The sequence below is a fragment of the Hakea prostrata genome, chromosome 6 (assembly GCF_041222555.1).
Source record: "Hakea prostrata isolate BN-2017 chromosome 6, UWA_Hpros_2, whole genome shotgun sequence".
Lineage (NCBI taxonomy): Eukaryota > Viridiplantae > Streptophyta > Magnoliopsida > Proteales > Proteaceae > Hakea > Hakea prostrata.
In genome coordinates, this window is record NC_142605.1 from 19,708,269 (window position 1) to 19,729,907 (window position 21,639).

The following is a 21,639-nucleotide window of genomic DNA, read 5'->3' on the forward strand; positions in this document are numbered from 1 at the left end:
GTTTGGGCCCAAAAGTAATAATACATTGGCCGTCGGAAATGTTGACTTTCATAATAAGAATAAGAAAACGCTGGACATTAGAAGAAATCTTGACTTCGCCCACTACAGCTACAGTTTTTAGCACTTCAAATCACATTAAAAAAAAAGGCCGGTGGTTCGATGCATGCAATACCTCATTGAGTCATTGTGCCATTTGAAGATCATGCTCATATCGTTTTTAACGTCATAATCCACGTGAATACTGATACACCGACATTTTCCCTCTTTATGCGGTTTTAATCTATTATTTCCGAAACCTTAATTGTCATTTCATTACATTAATGGCAGGTAAGAAATCTCAGTTCCAGCATTTCCGCTCCAAGAGCAGGCATTGGAATCCACGTGGCAAGTACCCATATTCCCACTTGTCAACTAGTGGAGATAAACCTTCCAGAATCCAGACCCCCTTACCTCTTCTTTCCAACCTCAAAAACTTTCGGTTTGGCCTTGACATTTCTAGCTGATCTCCTCCTCTATATAAGGGCTAAGAAGGACCAGGAAGCACCACTAGACATGCTTGAGTGGAGAAAATCATTTCATATCATATCTTGTGTTTCCATATTCATTGTATCCGAAGTACTAGCTAGAATGGCCACCATTTCCTACAACCCAAAACTGAATGTTCAAATTGGGAAGAAAAATCATCAGCATGGACCTGTAATTGAAGAGATTGAAGGGCTCATCAAAGTCTACAAAGATGGCTACGTTGAGCGATTTCCGATCGTTCCCAATGTCTCATGCACAGTAGCCCCAGAGCTTGGTGTGGTATGCAGAGATGTTATCATCGACAAATTCAATAACACTTGGGCTCGTTTTTATGTTCCTAGATGTCAAGGGAAGCTACCTTTGCTGGTTTACTTCCATGGAGGAGGATTTTGTGTCGGCTCAGCTTCTTGGATGTGTTACCATGAGTTCCTTGCTAAACTGGCTACCAAAGCTGGCTGTGTGATCATGTCTGTGAACTACCGTTTGGCTCCTGAGAATCGTCTCCCAGCTGCTTATGATGATGGTTGTAACGCCATCATGTGGGTGAAGCAAGAAACTGTTAATGGGTCAGTAGAGCAAAGATGGTGGTGGAGCCAATGCAACTTTTCAAAAGTGTTCTTAGCTGGTGATAGTGCTGGCGCCAATATAGCTCATAATGTGGCCTCAAGGCTTGGTTCTCTTGTTTCTGCTGATCAATGCACCAGCCCAAAGCAGTTCTGCATCAAGGGAACAATTCTAATCCAGCCATTCTTCGGCGGCGAGGCACGGACACATTCTGAGAGATTCATGGCTCAACCATCAACATCAGCTTTAACTTTGAATGCTTCTGATGCTTATTGGCGATTATCTCTGCCTACAGGTGCCAACCGTGACAACCCTTGGTGCAATCCTCTATCAACAAACCTGGCGGCCTTGAGACTTCCTCCTACACTTGTATGTATCTCAGAGATGGATATACTAAGAGACAGGAACTTGGAATTGTGTACTGCCATGGCTAGAGCAGGTAAGAGGGTGGAACAAGTGGTCTACCAGGGTGTTGGTCATGCATTTCAGATTCTAAATAATTCTCCAGTCTCACAGAACAGAACCCATGAAATGATCTCTCATATCAAAGCCTTCATGAACCAGTAATAGCCTCTTTGATTTTCTTTATAGTTTCAAGAACTAGTTTGTAAAGCTAATGTTAGTTAGCTAGAAAGTCCTTTCATTTGTTTACCATTATCTACTCCATCTTTGATTCCACAACTACAGTGTAATTTTCACCTATATCTTTATGAATATCTTATGAAATGGTATATTCTACTATGATGTTCTGGAACCCACTACTTATTTGGCTTCACAAGAGAAGCTGAGAGAGAGAGAGAGAGAGAGAGAGAGAGAGAGAGAGAGAGAGAGAGAGAGTGAGATTCTAAACGTTCCATGGAGGTTCCTAGAAAGCCCTACCATAGAAAGAAATGAGCTGAACTGATGTGTTGTTTGAGTGGTGGAGGGATGGGCTCTGCTTTTTGACCAACTTAAGGTGTGTTTCTCTTGAGCTATTGTTGGAGCAAAAGTGTCAGATAATAGGAATATATGGCGGACCACTGATGACGGAAAGAATCTTACTTATTTGTCTTGACATAAAATATTACTTGGAAATGTACTTCAAAATTTTTCACTTCAAAATTTTGCAATATATAAAATTTTACATTATCAAAATGAATTTATCTATGAAAATTTTCAAGTAAATCTTTATGCTGAAACAAATGGAGCATATGCATTAACATATAATACGTACAAGATTTGGTTTCACAATATAGCATATATAGCTTGCTCATGTATAATTTGTTGATCTTTCAACAAAAAGACACCCCTTCGATTGTAGTGGTTGAACAAGCACAAAAGGCTACCGATGAATTCTTGAAAGTATTGCAGAAAAAGAAGAAAAAGAGAGAGGAAATGATAGTCATACGGTGGTTCTCTACAAGAGGATAATAATTTAAATCAGATGTATTCCCTTTTTTTTTCTTCCCAATCTATATTTATAGTACTTACAGTATTACGTGATCCTAGTTTTACAACATCTGAAGAGCAAAATGGGATTGGTTATGCTTTTCTTTCTTCAAGTGGAAGTTTGTTACATACTATTCCGGATCCAAAAAATTCGTCTTCTTTAATAGGTGAAACTTTGTGCCTTCGTGATGCTCTTCAGGATGCAATTCGAAGTGGATATAGATGCATTTAGATATGTTCTGATAATCAGCCGATTTGGTCCTAGATTGGAATGTTAGTCTTATTTTAGGAGACATTTCAAGGCTATGTCAGAATATTGATGTATGTAATTTTCTTTTTATTTCAAAAGTGTCTAATGCTTTAGCAAACACCTAGGCTAGGAGGGCCCAATCAGTCTCGAGTTTGACTGTTTGGCCCATTTCCTTTGCCTGGCTGGTGGACTTCTTACCACCAAGTTGTTTCTCTCGGTAGTTTTTTATGAATGCAGTTCTATATATCAATATATATATATATATATATATATATATATATATATATATATATATATATGCCATGTGGGCGGGGTTTTACTTTCTCATGTGATTCCACGTTCACCTCCCCCAATACTAGTAACTCAAAAGATATTGTTCTGTGATCATTGTGAAAATATGAAGAAAAAGAATGCAAAATACAACGAAGAACTCATCATAAAATATTTCTTAAACATAGAAATTTTGCTATAGTTTACATCGATGACATATTAGTCCATAGCAAAACACCCCATGAACATATTAGTCATTTACAAATTATATTTTCAGAATTTATGAATCATGAAATAGTCATTTTCAAAAAAAAATGGAAATAGGAAAAACATACGTAAAATTCTTAGGAATAGAACTAGTGGAGGGACAATAAAATTACAACATCATATTGCCACAAAAATTCTAGAATTTTCAGATAAATTAATAAGTATTATCCAAATAAGGTCATTTTTAAGATTAGCAAATCAGGCTAGACCTTTTATTCCTAATCTAGGAAAAATACTAGGACCATTATATAGAGAGATAGAGAGAGTATTCCCAATGATAAAGTCAAGGGCACATAAAGACCAAACCCTTTGACTCTAAAATAAAAATAATAATTTAATTTGAGGAACCCAATTGCACCAAAGGAGATTAAGTGGGTCTCACCAACTCCATTCAATGGTATTAGAAGATATAAAGTTCGAGTAGCACTTGAGGCTTTTAGGTTTATGTATCCCATTTTTTCTTTAATATTTGATGTGGTTATGTGATTATAAACTTACATATATTGAGTGAAAAAGAAAATCCAATTCAATCTCTCTCCATTCTGCATTTGGGTAAGGATAATGTTTTGTTTATTTGGCAACCAAGAACATCCCATGGACCACTGGATAATTTTTAACTTTGAATACCTATACAGTTACCACCCCAACACAAATAATTACTCTTTTTCCTTATTGTTGTTATTTAGATGTTACCAACATTCCATTCCCCTTCTATTTGTTGGACGTGCATCAAATTTAATATTGTTTAGTTTTAGTCATTTTTTTTTTCGTGCTTGGATATTAATTTGTTTGAATTAGATTTATTACATGGGAATTGAACTTTTTGACCAATATGTGACCTTAAGTTTAGTTTAAAGTGGTAGTTAGGACTAGGGTTTGGCCTTGGCACCTTTATCATATGGTCATTACATTGGGCATGCCTGGTAACTTTAGTGGAAACAAGGTACAAATGCAATTGCACATACTTAGGGATAGAGCTTTGTATATTTTTTTAACTTTTTCAACCATACCTACCTGTAATCAAAAAAAATATGAGCAAATTGCACTGGCACCCCCAAAATGGAGGCCTTAAAGCTAGGGGTGTCAAAACCTAACCCAAACCGTTAAAACCGAACCGAACCAGCCCGTTATAGCCCAAACCAGCCCACACCGAAGGTTAACGGGATGTGTTTGGGCTGAACAACCTCAGCCCGCAACGGTTGGGGTGTGGGCGGGCTAGCCGTGTGCGGCCCACTAGCCCGAACCGTTTGGCCCGAAACAACCAGCACGAACCCAAACCAACCCGTTAAACCCGTTATAAATAAATAAAATAAAATAAATCTAAATATAAAAGCCAAGAAAACCCCCAAGTTTCTGTTTGTTTTCTTAATTGTTTTGCTTTGGAATATGCAAACAACAAGCCTGTCAAAGCCTTCGACATTTGGAAGATGGGTTTAGTAAATATTTAGCAAATGTATTATCATTTGAAAATCTTTTAATGCTTTATTTTGATCCATTTTTACAAGTGTTAAGAAGAGAAAGGAGAATAAGAAAATACAACCCACTAAAATTCATCAAGATGCTAGATTTCTTTTGTATATTAGTTCTATAATTTTTACTTCTTTGTAGAAAAAGAGTTTGTTGGTTTTGAACACTCAACACAAGAGATTTGAAGAGAACTTAATGCTTATATGTGTTTACATGCTCTTGATAAATTCCACACATCAACAAAATACTCAAAACATATCGCTAGTAAACCCGAACCCAAACCGTTAGTAAACCCAATTCGAAATCGTAAGCCCAAACCGTTAGTCAGCCCGAACCCAAACCGCACCGGCCCAAAACAGGCCCGAAACCGTTATTTTCTTAATGGGCCGTGTTTGGGCTGAATGCTTTCAGCCCGAAACCGGCCCAACCCGAACCGTTGACACCCCTACTTAAAGCAGTGACACCCCACTTTATGTTTAAAAAAGAACAGAGACCCCAAAATTGAATTTTTATTGGATATATTTGTCAAATTTATCACTGAAAACAATTAAATCACTATTTATTTTAAAAAATATCCCTATAATAACAGAGCCTGCAAGGTTTTCAATGACAAATTAGACAAATATATCCATTGAAAATCCAATTTTGGAGTCTCCGTGCTTTTTAAACATAAAGTGGGGTGTCAGTGCTTTAAGGCCTCCATTTTGGAATGCCAATGCAATTTGCTCAAAAAATATATATACAAAATGAATGGTGGAGATTTCAACTTCGACCACTCATTCGATCATAGTCATACATAGCTCAATCTCGTGCATTTACTGAATTTGAACCCCATACTTAGGATAACCCTATGGCACCTTCACCCTGTACTTGATGGAACGCTTGTCATTGTACTATGGGGATTTATTAATTCTTTGGTTCGCCAATGATAGAAATTCACATGAATTAGGATGGGGCTTTGGAAAAAGAACCACATTGTGAACAAGGATGTCACTTCACAAAATATCCACTAGCTTATGTGGGAAACATCAGTTCGAATGCCCATGCATTACCAAATTATAAATCTGGATCTAATATCTTACCTACCTTAAGTCATACTATCGATCATACAAAAAAAAAAAAAAAAAAAACTCATACGATCGATTACCCAATGGATCCCCTTGAATAACCCAACTTTTTTTTTTTTTTTTTTTGGCCAAACACAAAAAAGGAAATTCATTCACAGAAACAAGTCTGGGGAAATCCTCCCAGCGGAAAGAGTACAAAGGATCAAGGCCTCGTGGTGGATGCATCCACCAAACTTTAGACATACCCAAACAACGAGCACCTCTAGCTAACGAATCGGCATAAACATTGTCTGCTCTCAAAATATGTAATACTACACAAGTGTCAAATCCCAACAAAAAGTTCTTAATGAGCTAAACTAAGTTTGAACAATTCCAATCCAAAGTACTAGAATCACCATGTAAACTAGAGACCATGGCCTGACAATCAGAAAATAACTTGATATTCTTTATCCCTATATTAAAAGCAACTTGAAGGATGTCATACATCACTTCCAGCTCCTCTTGCGGTGCAAGTAAAGCTCAACCTGCTTTCATACAAGCAGCTATAAAGAACCCAGAGGATGTCTTGATAATCCCTCTACAACCACTACGAGAAGTTGTTGAATCCCATGAACCATCTAAGAATACATGAAAAAATTTGATATCATCAACATTTGTCGTTTGTGGGTACACATCATTAAATAATACACCTGATGAAACAATCAACATATGAGGATCCAACACTTTAGTTGTGGCTGATGTAGAAGCAACCTCAATAAAGTGACCACTAGTATCCTGCAGCAAACCATTTAGATACCAAAGAAAAGTATTTATGCTGGGTTCACGTCCTTCAAATAGATAAACATTCTTGGCCTTCCAAATTAACCAAGCTACTACACTAGTTGGGTTATTCTTGGCCTTGAATAACCCAACTACAACCCGCCAACACCCCCCCAGAACCCGGATTACATCAAGGTTGAAATTAGCATTCTAGCATTGTGTATTACACCTACCATTGATCACATCCCCTATTGACAAGGGTGTAGCATTGGCATGCAACTCCTTACCAAATGTTTGTTCATTAACCTAATGTTATACATTAGTCCAATTTAAATTTGTGTCCAAGCATCAATATATACTGCATATGTACACAATAGAACATATATATAAAGAATGTAATATGGCTCTTAACATTTAATGCTCGTCATCATTCAAAACTACGGGTGCAACAGAGCTGGGTTTTTCTGAATCAAAGCTCAACTTTAATGCATTTTTGGTATCAATTCTCATTTTCATTTTTTGTCTTTTTTTTTTTTAATTTTTATTTTTATGTGCTTGGCATCTATTTTGGAACCTATTTTTCTTTTAAAAGAATAGAGCCCCCCCCCCTCCAAAAAAAAACTATTATTGACTTTAGGTCAAAAGCTTATTCTTTTAATTTGTGCATAAGTCAATTAAAATCCCTAGTACAAATTATGAGTAAAATAGTAAACATACATTTTTTTTAGTGAAAACCCTCTCATTTCTCATTTTTCTTATTCTCAAACTCGAAAATTTGGAAGAATGGAGAGCTTAGTAAGCGACCACTAAAATTTACAGTGGTGATAACTTGCTAGAATCATATAAAACCTCAAGATTTTCATTTGCAACGGTAAGAATAGAGAGCCTAATGAGCTCTCACGTTATCATAATTCCTCGCTACCTTATTTTTCTTTACAGCAGTGAATTTTCTTCTTACCATTTTGAAGATTTTGGAGTTCCTTGCATTGATGAAGGTAAGGGTGAGAAAAAGTAAGAGCTTTAGAGTAGCAGAAGTCCAATTTGAGAGGGTTTCTTTGTCTAGGTTGTTCGCATAAGTGCCCTATATGGAAATCAAAACTTATAGCATCACCGATGAGGGGAGGGAGAGATGAAAAGATTTTCTTGCATTTTGCTTCAGATTTGATGTTCTCACATTCTTTCTTTTTTTTCCCCAATTTGGACTTTGCGTCCTCACTGCTTCTTCAATTTTCTAATGAGATGCAAGATGAAAGATGGGAGAACTAAAGACCCCTTCACCCATTTGTTAAATAATTCTACACACAGGGTTACCAACCCCCTTTTGGTCCTTTTGGTCCTCCTTTGGTTGAGACATTTGTAATATGGTATGGGACTTCTTTTATCGTCACTTTCTCCCACCTTAGTTAACCACACTTGATTAGCACTGTAGAATCCCCTAAAATCCTAATAGGATAACCCATTATTTCAGGTCCGCGAACTAAGAGTTCAAATAGAAGACAACTCTGGACCATTCAAGTTGAGTCCGGAAGTTCAGATATCAAACCTATGGAGTTGGATGAACTAGAAGAAGACTTGGCCACCTTATTTGACTTCAAGAGGAGAGAGAAAGTTAGTCCCAAAAGCATAAAAATGAGATTTTGACATGCACGAAAACCAATGCTAGAGGACTCAAATGCCAAGGTAAATTATACAATTGGTTGGAAAATGTTTAGGAGTACCTACCCTCCGAAGCCCATTGAAATCGGCTTTCATAGCTGAAAGTTAAGGGGTGGTTCATTGGGCGGCATGTCAGTTTGATAGATTGCCAAAAAAGGGGTAATTTCAAAATTTCAGCCTTTAAAACCCTATTTTGTTGCTCTAGTTGCTCATAAACGGATTGTTTATGCTAAAGGGAGGCTGAGAACGTGGGAGAGAATGATAGGTTGGAGTTTTGAAGAATCTTTGCTCGTTTGTCAATGCCAAAGGGTGGATTGTGGAGTTTATCACGCGAGAAGGTAAGGAAACATGGAAACCATCTCTTTTCATTTACTAAGAGTTATTTAGGTTGGTGGTTAACATTTATGTTGAAGAATGTTGGTAGGAGAGTAAATGCTTGTTGTTGGGTGTTAGTTGAAGCTTTCTTTTGTATTTCCTAGTCTTATTGAGTGTTGAGTGGTCTCATTTCACCCATTTGAGACCAATAAAACCTTTCTGAGATGCACGTGAGCAACTCTCTAAGATCCAAATTGGGCTTTTTGATTTGGGACTAATTGGGATGGTTGGAAGGTGTTTTTGGGACAATATTGATGTCTCATTGAAGTCCCAAAGACCCCCATTTGAGTTGGTTTAGGAAAGAGCTCCAATTTGGGCATTTTGGTCGCAGGCCTAGGGGGTGGTCGACCAGCCCTGGCAGGCTTATCCTGCTACCCCCTTGTCCGAGTGTGTAAATTGATTCCCAATTAAATCCTAAATTAACTCTTATGTTTTCTAGGTTATTTGCACTCTTTTATTGTGGAATTCTTGGGCATTTGGAGGTCTTTATTGTCATCGACAAGTGAGGGATGCATTTTCATATGTCGTGTAGTTAATTTAATTCTATGTTTTGTTATTACAAATGTCAAATATTCTTTTATGAATTGCGTGAGACTTTGCACGGATAAAAAGTAATTTGGTGCTTATGTTTCTACTACTATTCATTGCTACTATTAATTTCATTCAAATGATGATTGTGAATGTAATTGTATTGGAAGTTTGGTGGTAGAATACTACCAACATACATATATACCAACCCATGGTTATGGGTTCACCCATTACCCCTAGTGCATGCATCCTCATAGACTCATTAGGTGCATGGTTGGTATGTGTCTAGACAAATTTGGCTAGTAAACCCGGTTGAGTGATGCTACCCTTTCTGAAGGGGTATTGAAGCCCCGTGATAGCAGTGGTTGGGTTCTATGAGCATCATGCAGGCCCACTGTTATCATGTAGTAGTCAAGTTGCATATGTAAGGGTTGAGCTCATGGGTGTCCAAAAGACGGCTTGAGTGTCGTGAGGAGACATAAGAGGCATCCGCCCCAACATATGTGGATGACCATAGGGTTAAGGAATAGTAGTCCAAAACACAGCTTTAGTGGCATGAGGAATAACATTCCTAGGTGGGAAAGATACCTGGACCAAAAAGGCATACTAGGCATGAGGGAAGGTATCCGGAACACATGCAGCATGAGACATAGTTAACTTTACATTTGGGCTAGACTTATCCCTGATACAAGCCAATTCTCTAATCAATAGTGTTGGTGAGAGAGAGGTGACCTAATCCCTAGCCATTGTATGATGTGACTTGACCCCATTGCCATCCAAAAGACGGCTTGAGTGACATGAGGGAGAGTGAAGAGACCTCCCAAAGGAGGTTGGTGTTGTAACTTAATGTGTATCTACCATAGAGACTACATTTGTTAAAGTCTATGATCATATTTACATCATCCTCATTCATTATTTCATTATAATAATATTGTATATAAATGTGTGTTACTGTTGTCCAATATGTGATTATGTTGACCTCACTAAGTTATGTGGAACTCATCCCTTTATATGTGTTTTCTCTTAGATTCTACTGCAGGTTATGATGACTCCTTTTACCCGGAGGGTCCGCTACTAGCAAAGTCCTTCGAGTGACCTACGGGAGAGGACATGGAGATACATGGAGACTCATGTTCCTACTCGGACTGTGCCTATGGAGTCCAGTCTTTCTAAGGTTGTGGGGATACCATGGGAGAAAGTAGTCATCTTAGTTGTTATCACTTATGTTCTTTATTTGTCCATTAGGCAGGGGTGCTACTTAGGCTCTTAATCCTCTTTGAAAACATTTAGACTTCCGCTATTAAACTATCTTCTTCCTTTAAACTCTGATTGTTATTTTGATGAACTTGAGTAATGATTTGAGGATTAACTGTAATAGCATTTGATATTTGATGTTTTAATTTCAATTTTTGCTCTTAGATTATGCTATATTGTTTTATATTGTTATGGATTAACTATGAACCTAATCCTGTAGTGTTATCACTCCCATAGGACTTCGGGTGAGTCTGAATCAGGCTGGGTGGGATGTGACAAACACTCATCCCTAAGGCAACGTTTGTTTGTTGGAGTAAAGGTGGGGTGGGAAAAAAGGGGTGGGAAAATTCTTGAAATGAGTGCAGATTTCTTACTTTTCCCTTAAATCCCAAAATGGTAGATTGTTTTGTTGCTTGGGGTGTGAAAGTGAGAGACAAGTTTCCTTGAATCAAGGAAACTTGTCAGCTGATGTGGCAGCCCAACTTTCCCACCCCAAGCCATTTTAAAACCCCACATATTTGGTGGGACTTTGCGGGAAAGTTGGAAAAAGTAAAAAGTGGGACCCACCACTATCACTTTTCCACAAAACCCTTTCCTTTCCTTTTCTTCTCCCTCACCCCACTACACATGGGACCCATATGTTTTTTTTTCCCACCCCACCTTTGCAAACAAACGCAGCCTAAGACAAAGAACTCTTTAATTAAATATCTTTTTTTTTTTGGGGTAAACAACTCTTTAATTAAATATCTCTAACTATTGACTATAAGCCTCTGTATTGTTAACTATAAATTTATTGCCAAGCTTCTAGCTTTTGGGTTGAAACCTCTTTTGCCTAATGCATTTCTCCCCTCCAAGGGGCTTCTGTCTCTAGGAGACAAATTCAAGACAATTTAATCATTTCTCATGAATTTTGCTTTTAATGGGGAAAAACAAAGAAAAAAAGGAGGCACAATGAGCTTTGTTGCTTTTAAACTGAATTTGTCTAAAAGCTATGACAAGGTTGCACGGGGACTCCTTATTCATGTCTTATCTCTAATAGGTTTCCTGGGAAAGCAGTGGTGTACATGATATGATTTATGCTTTGATCTCTACATCATCTTTTTCTATAAAACTAAAATGATCCCCTATTGATCTTCTCTTTGTCCCAAGAGAATTAAGACAATGCTACCTTCTTAGCCCCTACTGATTCCTTTTTGTCATGGAAGTTTTATTTAGGCTTCTACATGAGTATTGAACCCTTAACTCTTTTAAAGGTATTCAAGTGGCTTGCCATGCTCTAGATATTGCTCATCTTTTCTTCGTTAATGATGTTTTTAGCTTCTGTAGGCCACCTCTGAAGACTTGTTAACTATTAAGTATGCCCCTCATTTATTCTTTAGTTTATCTTCCTTCTCGTTATGGCTCAACAATTCTACTCCCTACACCCTCTCTCTCTTGTGCAAATGATAAATGGGTTTTTAAAACCTGCTAAAGATGGCTGGAATTCTTTCCACAAAATTGGCCTATCTTGATCTTCTACACTTTACTAGGAATCCTATGAAGAAGTGGTAGTTCTCCTTTTGGAAATTGAAAGTCCTCCCTTGCTACAAGCTCCTTTTCTAGATAACTTTACTCGGGCCTCGTTCCTTCTTTGAATCAATCCAACAATTCAATTTACCCTTACGTCTCTATTGATTTTTGTAGTTTTTTCTTCTATACAACAATTTTGTGATCATCTTTCAATAATTTTCCTCTCTAAATCTGATGAGTAGTGGGTTTTTTTCCCCCTTGTAATATAATCACTTGCTAGTTGCTACTACGGTATAAATAAATGTATATTCAACACCCAAGATTACAACCCCTGTATTATTTTACACAAGGCTCAATATTGTGTTTCACTCCTTCAATTATATGATAGACTTTTATATCCAACCCTCCAATTGCTAGACATGACAGGTAAACCGCTCTCACAAATATGTCGGCCAAATTCTAACATAGCTACTTTGTGGATTGTGGGGATTATTAATAGTTCCATGAAGTGTGCTGGCTTGTCTTTTTGTTTTGTTTATCAAGGATTGTGCGTAGTATCTCAGTTTGGAAGACGTTCAAATGTGTCCCAACTGATAGCTACATTGACTGGACTTTTGGTGGCCTTTGACTTTGTTTATTGTCAAACTCTCCAATATGTATTCAAACAAACTGCTCCTCCATCTTGTATTATTTCTTGGAACCCACTACGCCTTATCGATAATTTTGCTACGCCATATTTTGAAGGTTGTAAATAGGGGGTTTTAAACTTTTGGTCCACCAAGACTCAAACTCTAAATGTAATGCATGATCTTGTAAGCATGATTACTCATGCTAATTCCCACCCCATAAAAACAAAGTGCATCCTTGCAAAGACTCCTTCCACATTTTAACATGGTATGTGTTAATAGAATTATATGATGATTTTTTTTTTTTTCTTTTCTATCCTCCATTAGTGAGTGTTTTCCTTAATTGGGTTTAACAAAGGATAGTTGTTTCTTTGAGGAAGGGCTTCCTATAGAGAAACTTTATATCAAGTTTAATAGTAGTAGTTTTACATCAGTTCTAGCCTATTGTTCTACCACAATGTTTGCTTGGAGAGGCAGGGGAAGGGGCAGAAATACTACCAAAAGAGCTGAAGCTCAATCAATACATTCATAGATAATCCTTTCTGATGATGAAGGACTTGAGGTATTAGGTGAATTGGAAGATAAAGCTAAGGAGGTGAAATCCAATACACTTGTGGGGAGAGTCATACCTGGGAAGCCCTACCGGCGTCAAGTTGTTTTTGAAGCTTTGCCAAAGGCATGGAACACTATTCGATCAGTGGAAATCACACAAATTATAGGTAATCAATATATATTCCAATTTGAACATCAAAAGGTTTTGTATAATTTGATAGAGGAACCAACTTGGTCAATTGAAGGAAACCTATTGATGTTGGAGCCATGGAGGGAAGAAAAGTAGTGGCCCTTCACGCATATAGACTTATGGTGTTAGTTCCATGACATCCCTTCGGACCTTTCGTCATTAGAATTTGGATTTCTACTAGCGACGAAGCTTGGGGAACAAGGGAAAGGTATGATCATTCAAGGGGTTCAGTTTGGAAGTAGGGTTTACTATTTCAAATGTCGTGTGACCATCAATCACAGAAAACCCCTAAAATCCATGATTCCAGCAAGACGAAGATCAAAGGCAGTTGACGAAATCATGGTGAAATGGGAAAATTTTCCATTGTTCTATTACTCATGCGAAATTTTAGGCCACAAGGAAGAGAGGTGTCCCAATCTCTTTGAAGAAAGTAACCAGTGAACAAGAGTTGGACCTCATTTGAGAGATATGCCACCGGATAGTGTTTTGTTGCAAAGGCCGAATCCTTGCACTATTGTTTTTTTAAACATCCCCATCTTCGTAACACGACAACCGAGGCAGATAACATGAATGACATTGGAGAAGAAGCTAGCAACTCAATGACGACCACCCCTAACACATAGCCTCCAATTCATGTCACACAGGTGTTTGGTAACCTGAATCACTTTGTCACACCCCACCCAACCGAATCCAGTCATACCTGAATACCCCTAGGGGTGATACACTACAAGACCAAGGTTCAGTGACAAACCCATACAATTATATGACATAGCATAATCAAAGAACAATAATAAATCAAGATCAATAATTAAAGTTATAAATTGAATTATCAAAGAGGTTACAATTACCCCTCAACTAAAGTTTTAAAACATAATCCAAATGTAATCAAAACTAGACATCATAGTTAGAAGAAAGAATTGTTTGTTCGCAATGAAAAATAATCTAATTGTTTTGATAGAAGGCAACATCGCCCCTCTCTAAAGGTTTAAGACTGGAAATAAAACATAAAGCTACGAGGGACACTATCAACTCCAAGTGTATCCCCGGCTCTCCACTACTACCCCGCCTAATAGGAGCAGTCTTGGCGGGGGCACTGTCACTGTGACACCCAGCCCAAATCTAGCCCGGAGACCCGATCTGTTTTGGGTGAAGTCGGGTTTTATTTAATGTTGACTTTGAAGTTTGACCGTGATTTCAGTTTTTCTATCTTTGAAAATCTTAGGAAGATGTCTTTGTGGGCCATCTCAGTAGAAGATATGGTGTTTGACCCAAAACCCATGGATATTGATGATGGTGTTTCCTTATGGAAACCTTACTTGATTTGGTGTTGAACTATTTATTTGTGAAGAAGAACTTGGTTGGTGGACCTAAAGCTTAGTTGGACCTGGTTTGAAGACATCCCTCCATACTAGGTAAGTAGTACGATGTATTGAAAGAAGCCCATCCAAAAATATTGAAGTTAGGCCCATTAAATCCCTATTTTTGAACAAGTTGTCCAAGCAGTGGCATTTTGGTAAATATCTGTTTTTAAGGTTTTCAAAAGCTTTATTTCTTTTAATTTCGTGGTAAACTATTCCCACCATGTTTCTAAACCTCTTGATAGCATGGGATCGACCTTTGAACTTCCTCTTTGGCAACCAATCAACCAACAGGGTCGGTTTGGTCGGTTGGTGAAACCCTAGTAACTCTTGAACTCTTTGTGCTATTTAAAAGGGGGAACTCCATGTGTTTCACTCTCAATCTATTTCTAAGTCTTTGGAGAATGTGGGAAGATCCCTAGATCCTCTCCTTCGAAGCCAAGGAAGATCCTCAAGCAACTGTTCAGGTTTCTTCAGCGGTTTCTCTTCTAAAAGGTTGGTATGCAATTCGTTTCTTCTTTAATTCATTCTTTCTTCTCTACTTCTGATTTTCTGATCATGAGAAGGGTATTACACTGCTGTAATAACCTCTTCTTTAATTCTTTTAGCCCTAGAGTGAATCCCCCAATTCACTCTATGATCTTGAAGCCATATGGCGATGATCCTTGAATTTGATTCCACCAAAGCTCTTAATGATACTTTCCCTAATTTCCTACCTATCTTTATTATTGTGGGGAAGGTCTCATATTATTACCATGACCTTCCCTTGTGTCCTCATGATTGAGGAGTTGATCCTTGCTTTTCTTTGGAACAATTGGCAACCCTTTTATTTTCTATTAATTCATTGGACCCTCCCCAAAACCTTTCTTGATTGTAAATTCCTTGCCCTAAGGGTGAATCTTTATTCTCCTTAGTCTTTTCGTGGGATACACGGATTCTTGTTAGTAAATCCCTAATTGTATGATTTGAATTTGTTTCCTTCACTTTAATTGAGAACCTTATTTCTCTCATTAGTAGACCCTTCCTAATTCCATTCTTAATTTTGAAATACTAATGAGATTTTCCATCTATCTTGGGTTGTTTTTGTGAGAATTAATTATGGGTAACACCAGAGAGGTAACCAATATGAAACCCTATTGTTCTTTTATTTGTTGGAAACTTCCAACACTTAGAGTGCATTCTTTGTTTCTCTCCTTGGGTGATATTTGTGTTAACCTAAACTTGATCACTATATTTTCTTCATGATCCATGTTTAACCTAATTAGGATTTCTAATTATTCTTTCTTCGTCTTGTTCTTTTTGAGATCGGGAAGAAGATGATGCATCTTGCAACCATCTATTCCATGATCTCATTCTATTCTTTGAGATCTATGATCATCATCATGATCTTAACCCTAGCTAATAGATTCTTGAAACCTTAACCCTAATCCTTGAATGATCCCGAAACCTCTTGTAACCTTCCAGTGGGAAACCTCATGGGTAATGTTTCGTTAACATAAACTAGATTTCCTATGATTTCTTGTTATTTCTTGATAACAATCATTCCCTCTCTTCCGTGATCATAACCTTTCATGAGCCATATGTTATGATGAAACCCTAACCTCTTTGTTACAAACCTATTATGATTGATTTCGGACTATGATCTCCCCCATGCTCATTTGGGTTTGGTTGTACTTGGTCTTCAACCCCATGAGCAAAGCACCCTTGTATAGCAATATACTTGGGGCGGACTAGTGGCGGTTGATTAAACCAAGCGACGCAAGCACGCCCTCGCAGGAAAATGCCCTATTTGCCCCCGGTATAAATAGCATCCCTCGCCCATTAACGATATTATGTTCGGGATTGCTATTTTGGCATTAGGCGCAAAGGGAATCGTGCAGGATTCAGGTCAAGCGTTAATGATATAAAACCTCTCTATTCTGGTGATTCGATTAAGGTAATGAATCTCATCGCAACTCTTTAACCTCGATTGATATGAACCCATCCCCTTTTGTTGGTGGTTACCCATTTGATTTGTTGTACTCCCTCAATGTTCTTGATGAGATCCGTCAAACGAATCCTCGCATTTGTTTAATGGATGGATCCCATCAAGGGAATGATTGGGTAATAAATCTTTGTTAATTTAGGGTTTCTGTTACCCCTTGTTCTAGACTTATTAAGCTGAAATTCGGACTAAGATCATCCCAAAACGGATTGAAATCGGATGATAAAAAGTCCGATTTGGAGTTAAACCAAACACGCGTGGAGGTCGAACAAGCAACCCACAAGCAACCGGCAAGAAGTGTAGGTTTGATTTTTGAATTGTTTGACTCTTGACTCTATACATTCTTGTAACCCTATGCCTAGGTGTTCTCTGCTCAAATAAAAGTCTTATAATAGTTTTTGGATTGCAAGTTAGAGGACTCTACTAAATTACAGGTAAGGACATGCATTTTATTTATATGCAATTACATATACATGATGATTTTGTTGTCTATACTATTCTTTGACATGTATCTTGCCGTAATTGTATAAAGCATGTAAATCTTATTGTATACTCGTGTTTGTGGTATTCCTTGATGTACTTCATCTTATGATATTGCACAATTGTTCATGATATGATAAAGAGTGATGTAGTGTAGTTGTGATGGAAGGGGTATCTTTGGGATACTGGCGGGATATCGAAGGCGTGGAATGGGACACATGCGATGTCTCCAAACTATCATGATTACTTGATGACATACTTAGGAGTCTAAATTGCATGGCAGGTACCCCACATGCTATACCCTCGCGGGGAATGAAGCCGGTGACCCGTGACAATGGTGACGTGACTATGTCATCCAACAGCGGTAACCAATCCGTGCGGAGACTCGGGTCCACATTGGTCATGTAATGGTAGGGTTGCATATGTTAGGGTTGGGCCATGGACGCCAAGGAGCGGACCGGTGTCGCGAGGAGTCATGAGAGCATCCGCCCCAATAATATGTGGATGACCATAGGGTTAAGGAGTGGAGTCCAACAGAGGTAGCCGTCCGTGAGGATTCTCACTCCTAGGTTGCAAGGATACCGAACCGAGTTGGTTGGTGCCATAGGGAAGTATCTGGACTTCATATAGTATGTTACCATTATGACCTTGCATTGGATTAGAAACCCGACATGCGCCAAGACTCATTGCCAATGGCGTGGTGAGAGAGTGTTGACTAACCCCACCACGGTTTGAGAGGTGTGGACACCCCCCAGGATCCACAGAGGTAACACCGCCGGATCGAGGATGAGACACCCAAAGGAGGGCTGGTGTATATCTTAAAGCATGTCACCATTAGAGACTTGCATAGTTAGATCTAGTAGCATCATATTCGCATATCATCCATACATTCATATGTGCATCGTGGATTGTATTGACAATATATGAGAATTGCGTTCTCACCGAGTTCGTTGGAACTCATTCCTCATGTATGTATTATATAAAGACAGATGGTTGCACAACGTCAAGTTGGAGATGATCGATGAAAGAGCCTCGTTAAGCCGATGTGGCACAGAGTGATACATGAACTGCAGAGCAAAGCCCCGAAGATGAAGACTATTTAGTTACATTGCCGCTGAACTCGAATACTGATGACCTTCGGGGATTTTTATGAGTATTTGGACCAGAACTTTATTGATTATTGTACATTTTGCTCTTGATCATGTATTTGTATTTATTATTATTGATAGACTAAAACCATGGATCGGAGGATGCACCACGGCGTCGGGCGGGTAACCCGGGCCTGGCGGGCGGGGTGTGACAGTCACACCCACCCACCGGTACCGGTCCCGCTCGATAACCCATGGGTGTGATCCACGATTTACCCATTAATGATAATAAATATACCTAATAATAAATCAAGAGCAAGAATAATTCAATAATTGAATGAAAAGGGAAATACATATGTCCATCGTCCAAAAAGGAATAAAGTAATCGGGTCCAAAAAGGAATCTCAATGGAAGTAGAATAATTCATAGTTTAATTATTTTTATGTTCTTTTTCAAGGATGGCGGTCTTCTCCTCTAACTTCTTGATGAACGGGGTCATCCAACCTTCCTTCACTGACTTTTCAAAATGGCGAGCCACCTGAATTCTTCTGCCGTTAATAGGAGCTATAAGTGCACTCCAAGCACTTGCAGGTGGCTTCGTATTGTACATTGCTACCTCCCACTAACGCCCCTAGAGTGTCTTCATAGGGGTTCTCTCAGTCATACGGAAGTTCTCCTTATCCAATATCGCTATCTGAATAATTCAATAATAATCCACAAAAAGGAATGAGTTCTGACGAACTCAGTAAGGCAACATATCTCATATACATATCAACAGTATATCATGGTAAGTAACATCTTATGTGAAAGATGGTATGCATAAGTGTGGATGCTTCTAATATCTTACTATGCAAGTCTCTTATATGGCAAACATGCTTTAAGATATCACACCAGCCCTCCTCTGGGTAGGTCTAGTCACTCTGATCCCTCACGAACTAGTTACCTCTATTGGGATCCGGGGCAAGGGGTACAGTCCTCGTCAAACAACCATGGCTAGGGCTTAGATCCACACTCTCTCACCACAACCATTGGCATGAGTATTGGCGTATGTCGGGGAGTCTAACCCAATGCAAAGTCATACGGAGACATATTACATGTGATCTAGATACTTCCCTTATGACACCAACCAACTCGGTTCAGTATCCTTTTCCAACTAGGAATGAGAATCTCACGGATTGGCTACCTCTATTAGACTCCATTCCTTAATCCTATGATCATCCACATATTGTTGGGGCGGATGCTCTCATGTCCCCTCACGACTAGCTATAATAACCCCGTATTTCTAACCAGGGATTCATATTGCAGGTCCGAGAACCCGAAGGTCTAGCCGGGTAAATTTGTGGAGTGTCCAGATAGAAGTCCATGATACATACCCTAAACCCATGGATCTTGATTCTCTTGATGAAGAGCTTGCCTTGCTTGGTAGTTGGACTTCTGGAAGGCAAGTGATGTCTGGAGATGTCCGGAATGATGGTAAGACATCCCCCATGTGTTCATTAGGGTTAGGTTGTACTTGGACTTCAACCCCCTGAGCAAAGCACCCTTGTATAGCAATATACTAGGTGGCGGTTGCTAGTGGTGATTGATTAGACCAAGCAACCGCCTGGTCTTGGTTGTGGGGTTTTGCCCTATTTTGCCCCCAGACTTCTATAAATAGCAACCCTCGTCTATTTTACCAATATTATATTTGGGATTGCTATTTTTGGTGGTTAGGCGACTGTGGAGATGTGCTGGAAGGAGATCTGAAGTGTTGTTAGTGTTCCAGAAGCTTCTACTGTCTTTTATAGCTGATCTGGTTGAGGTAAGTGATTCCTTGTTCACTCATACTCCACAATTGGCTATGATTAAAGTAGATTAGTGTTCCTCTTTGGTTGTTCATGATCTTTCTATTACAGTACCTACCTTTTTAATGATTTTGATGAGATCAGATCCGAAAACGAAACCCTACTTTCATGAAAAGTGCTAATCTAATCAAGAGGAAGATTCTGAATAACCAATTTGGTGTCAATTGTTAGGTTTAGTATCACCCTTGGTTGTGGGAGTGATAGATTTAAAATTCGGACTATGATCCTTCAAAATTCGGATTGAAATCGGATGATCAGAAGCTTGAGTTTCAGATTGAAACTCTCTGTTTTTGGGGCGGTCACTAGTGGCGATCGTTCAGCCTAAGCGACCGACTGGTTTCCAGTGACCAAGTGACTTTTGGATTTGGTCTGATTTGATTCATTCAACTTACATATTATTGTAACCCTGTTTATAGGTGTCCTCTGTTTCCAATAAAAGTCTTATAGTTGTTTCTAGTTTGCAATCTAGAGGAATTCTACTTATTTATAGGTAAGGACATATAATCCTATCTTTATGTAATGACTTGGACATGCTAGTCCAGTGTCTGTTATTACTGTTCTTTCATTTCATATACTGTTGTAACCTTGTTTAGCATGTTGATCTTATTATATGCTTGCTGTTTGTACTGTCTTTACATATACTTTGTCAATTATGAATATGATATGATGATGGTTGATGGTTTGTCGTTCTGATGGAAAGGGTATTCCATTGGGATATCTTAGCTTGAGATATTAGAGGGTTGTGGTATGGAACACATGCTCGCTGATGTCTCCAGCACTGTCATAACTACTTGATGACATACCTAGGTAGAATCTAGAGTTTCGTGGCTAGGTACCCCACATGCTACTACCCTTTCGGTAGGGGAATTGAAGCCGGATGACCTGTGACGACAGTGATGTGACTTTGGTCCACTGTTAGTCATACAAATGGTAGAGTCGCATATGTTAAGGTTGGGCTCATGGACGTCCAAGGAACGGACCAGGTGTCGTGAGGAGTCATGAGAGCATTCCGCCCCAACGATATGTGGATGATCATAGGGTTATGGAATGGAGTCCAATAGCGGTAGCCAGTCCGTGAGGGTTCTCATTCCTAGGTTGCGAAGGATACTGAACCGAGTTGGTTGGTGCCATAGGGGATGTATCTGGACTTCATGTAGTATGTTACCGACATGACTCGCATTGGATTAGAACCCCGACATGCGCCAATACTCATGCCAATGGTCGTGGTGAGAGAGTATTGACTTAACCCCAGCCATGGTTTGAGAGCTAGGTGTGGACTTTCCATTTTACCCATGATTCTTACAGAGGTAACCAGTCCTTGCCGGATCAAAGTGACTAGACCTACCCAAAGGAGAGCTGGTGTATATCTTAAAGCATGTCAACTATTAGAGACTTGCATAGTTAGATCTTAGCGGTATTCATACTTTGCATTCATACATATCATATATGCATTTCTAATGGTTTGACATATGGATGGGAATTATTGTTGTTCTTATTGAGTTCTCTAGAACTCATTCCTTTATTTGTCTTTGTTATATTAGCCTGTATAGATGGAAGAAATGCGCCGGAGGATGGATTGGTTTCCCATGAAGGAACCT

The 21,639-nt window shown here is 38.8% G+C and overlaps 1 protein-coding gene across 1 annotated transcript; it reads left to right on the plus strand.

Moving 5' to 3' along the window:
- Positions 1–571: 571 nt before the first annotated feature.
- Positions 572–1,782, plus strand: LOC149012489 (putative carboxylesterase 17). Its single transcript, XM_089159824.1, has one exon. The coding sequence runs from the start codon at positions 628–630 to the stop codon at positions 1,654–1,656; it is 1,029 nt and encodes a 342-aa protein (XP_089015950.1). The 5' UTR covers positions 572–627; the 3' UTR covers positions 1,657–1,782.
- The last annotated feature ends 19,857 nt before the right edge of the window (positions 1,783–21,639 follow it).

Excerpts from the sequence above, each read along its gene's own strand:
- LOC149012489 (XM_089159824.1), top strand. The coding sequence starts at position 628 with ATGGCCACCATTTCCTACAACCCAAAACTGAATGTTCAAATTGGGAAG.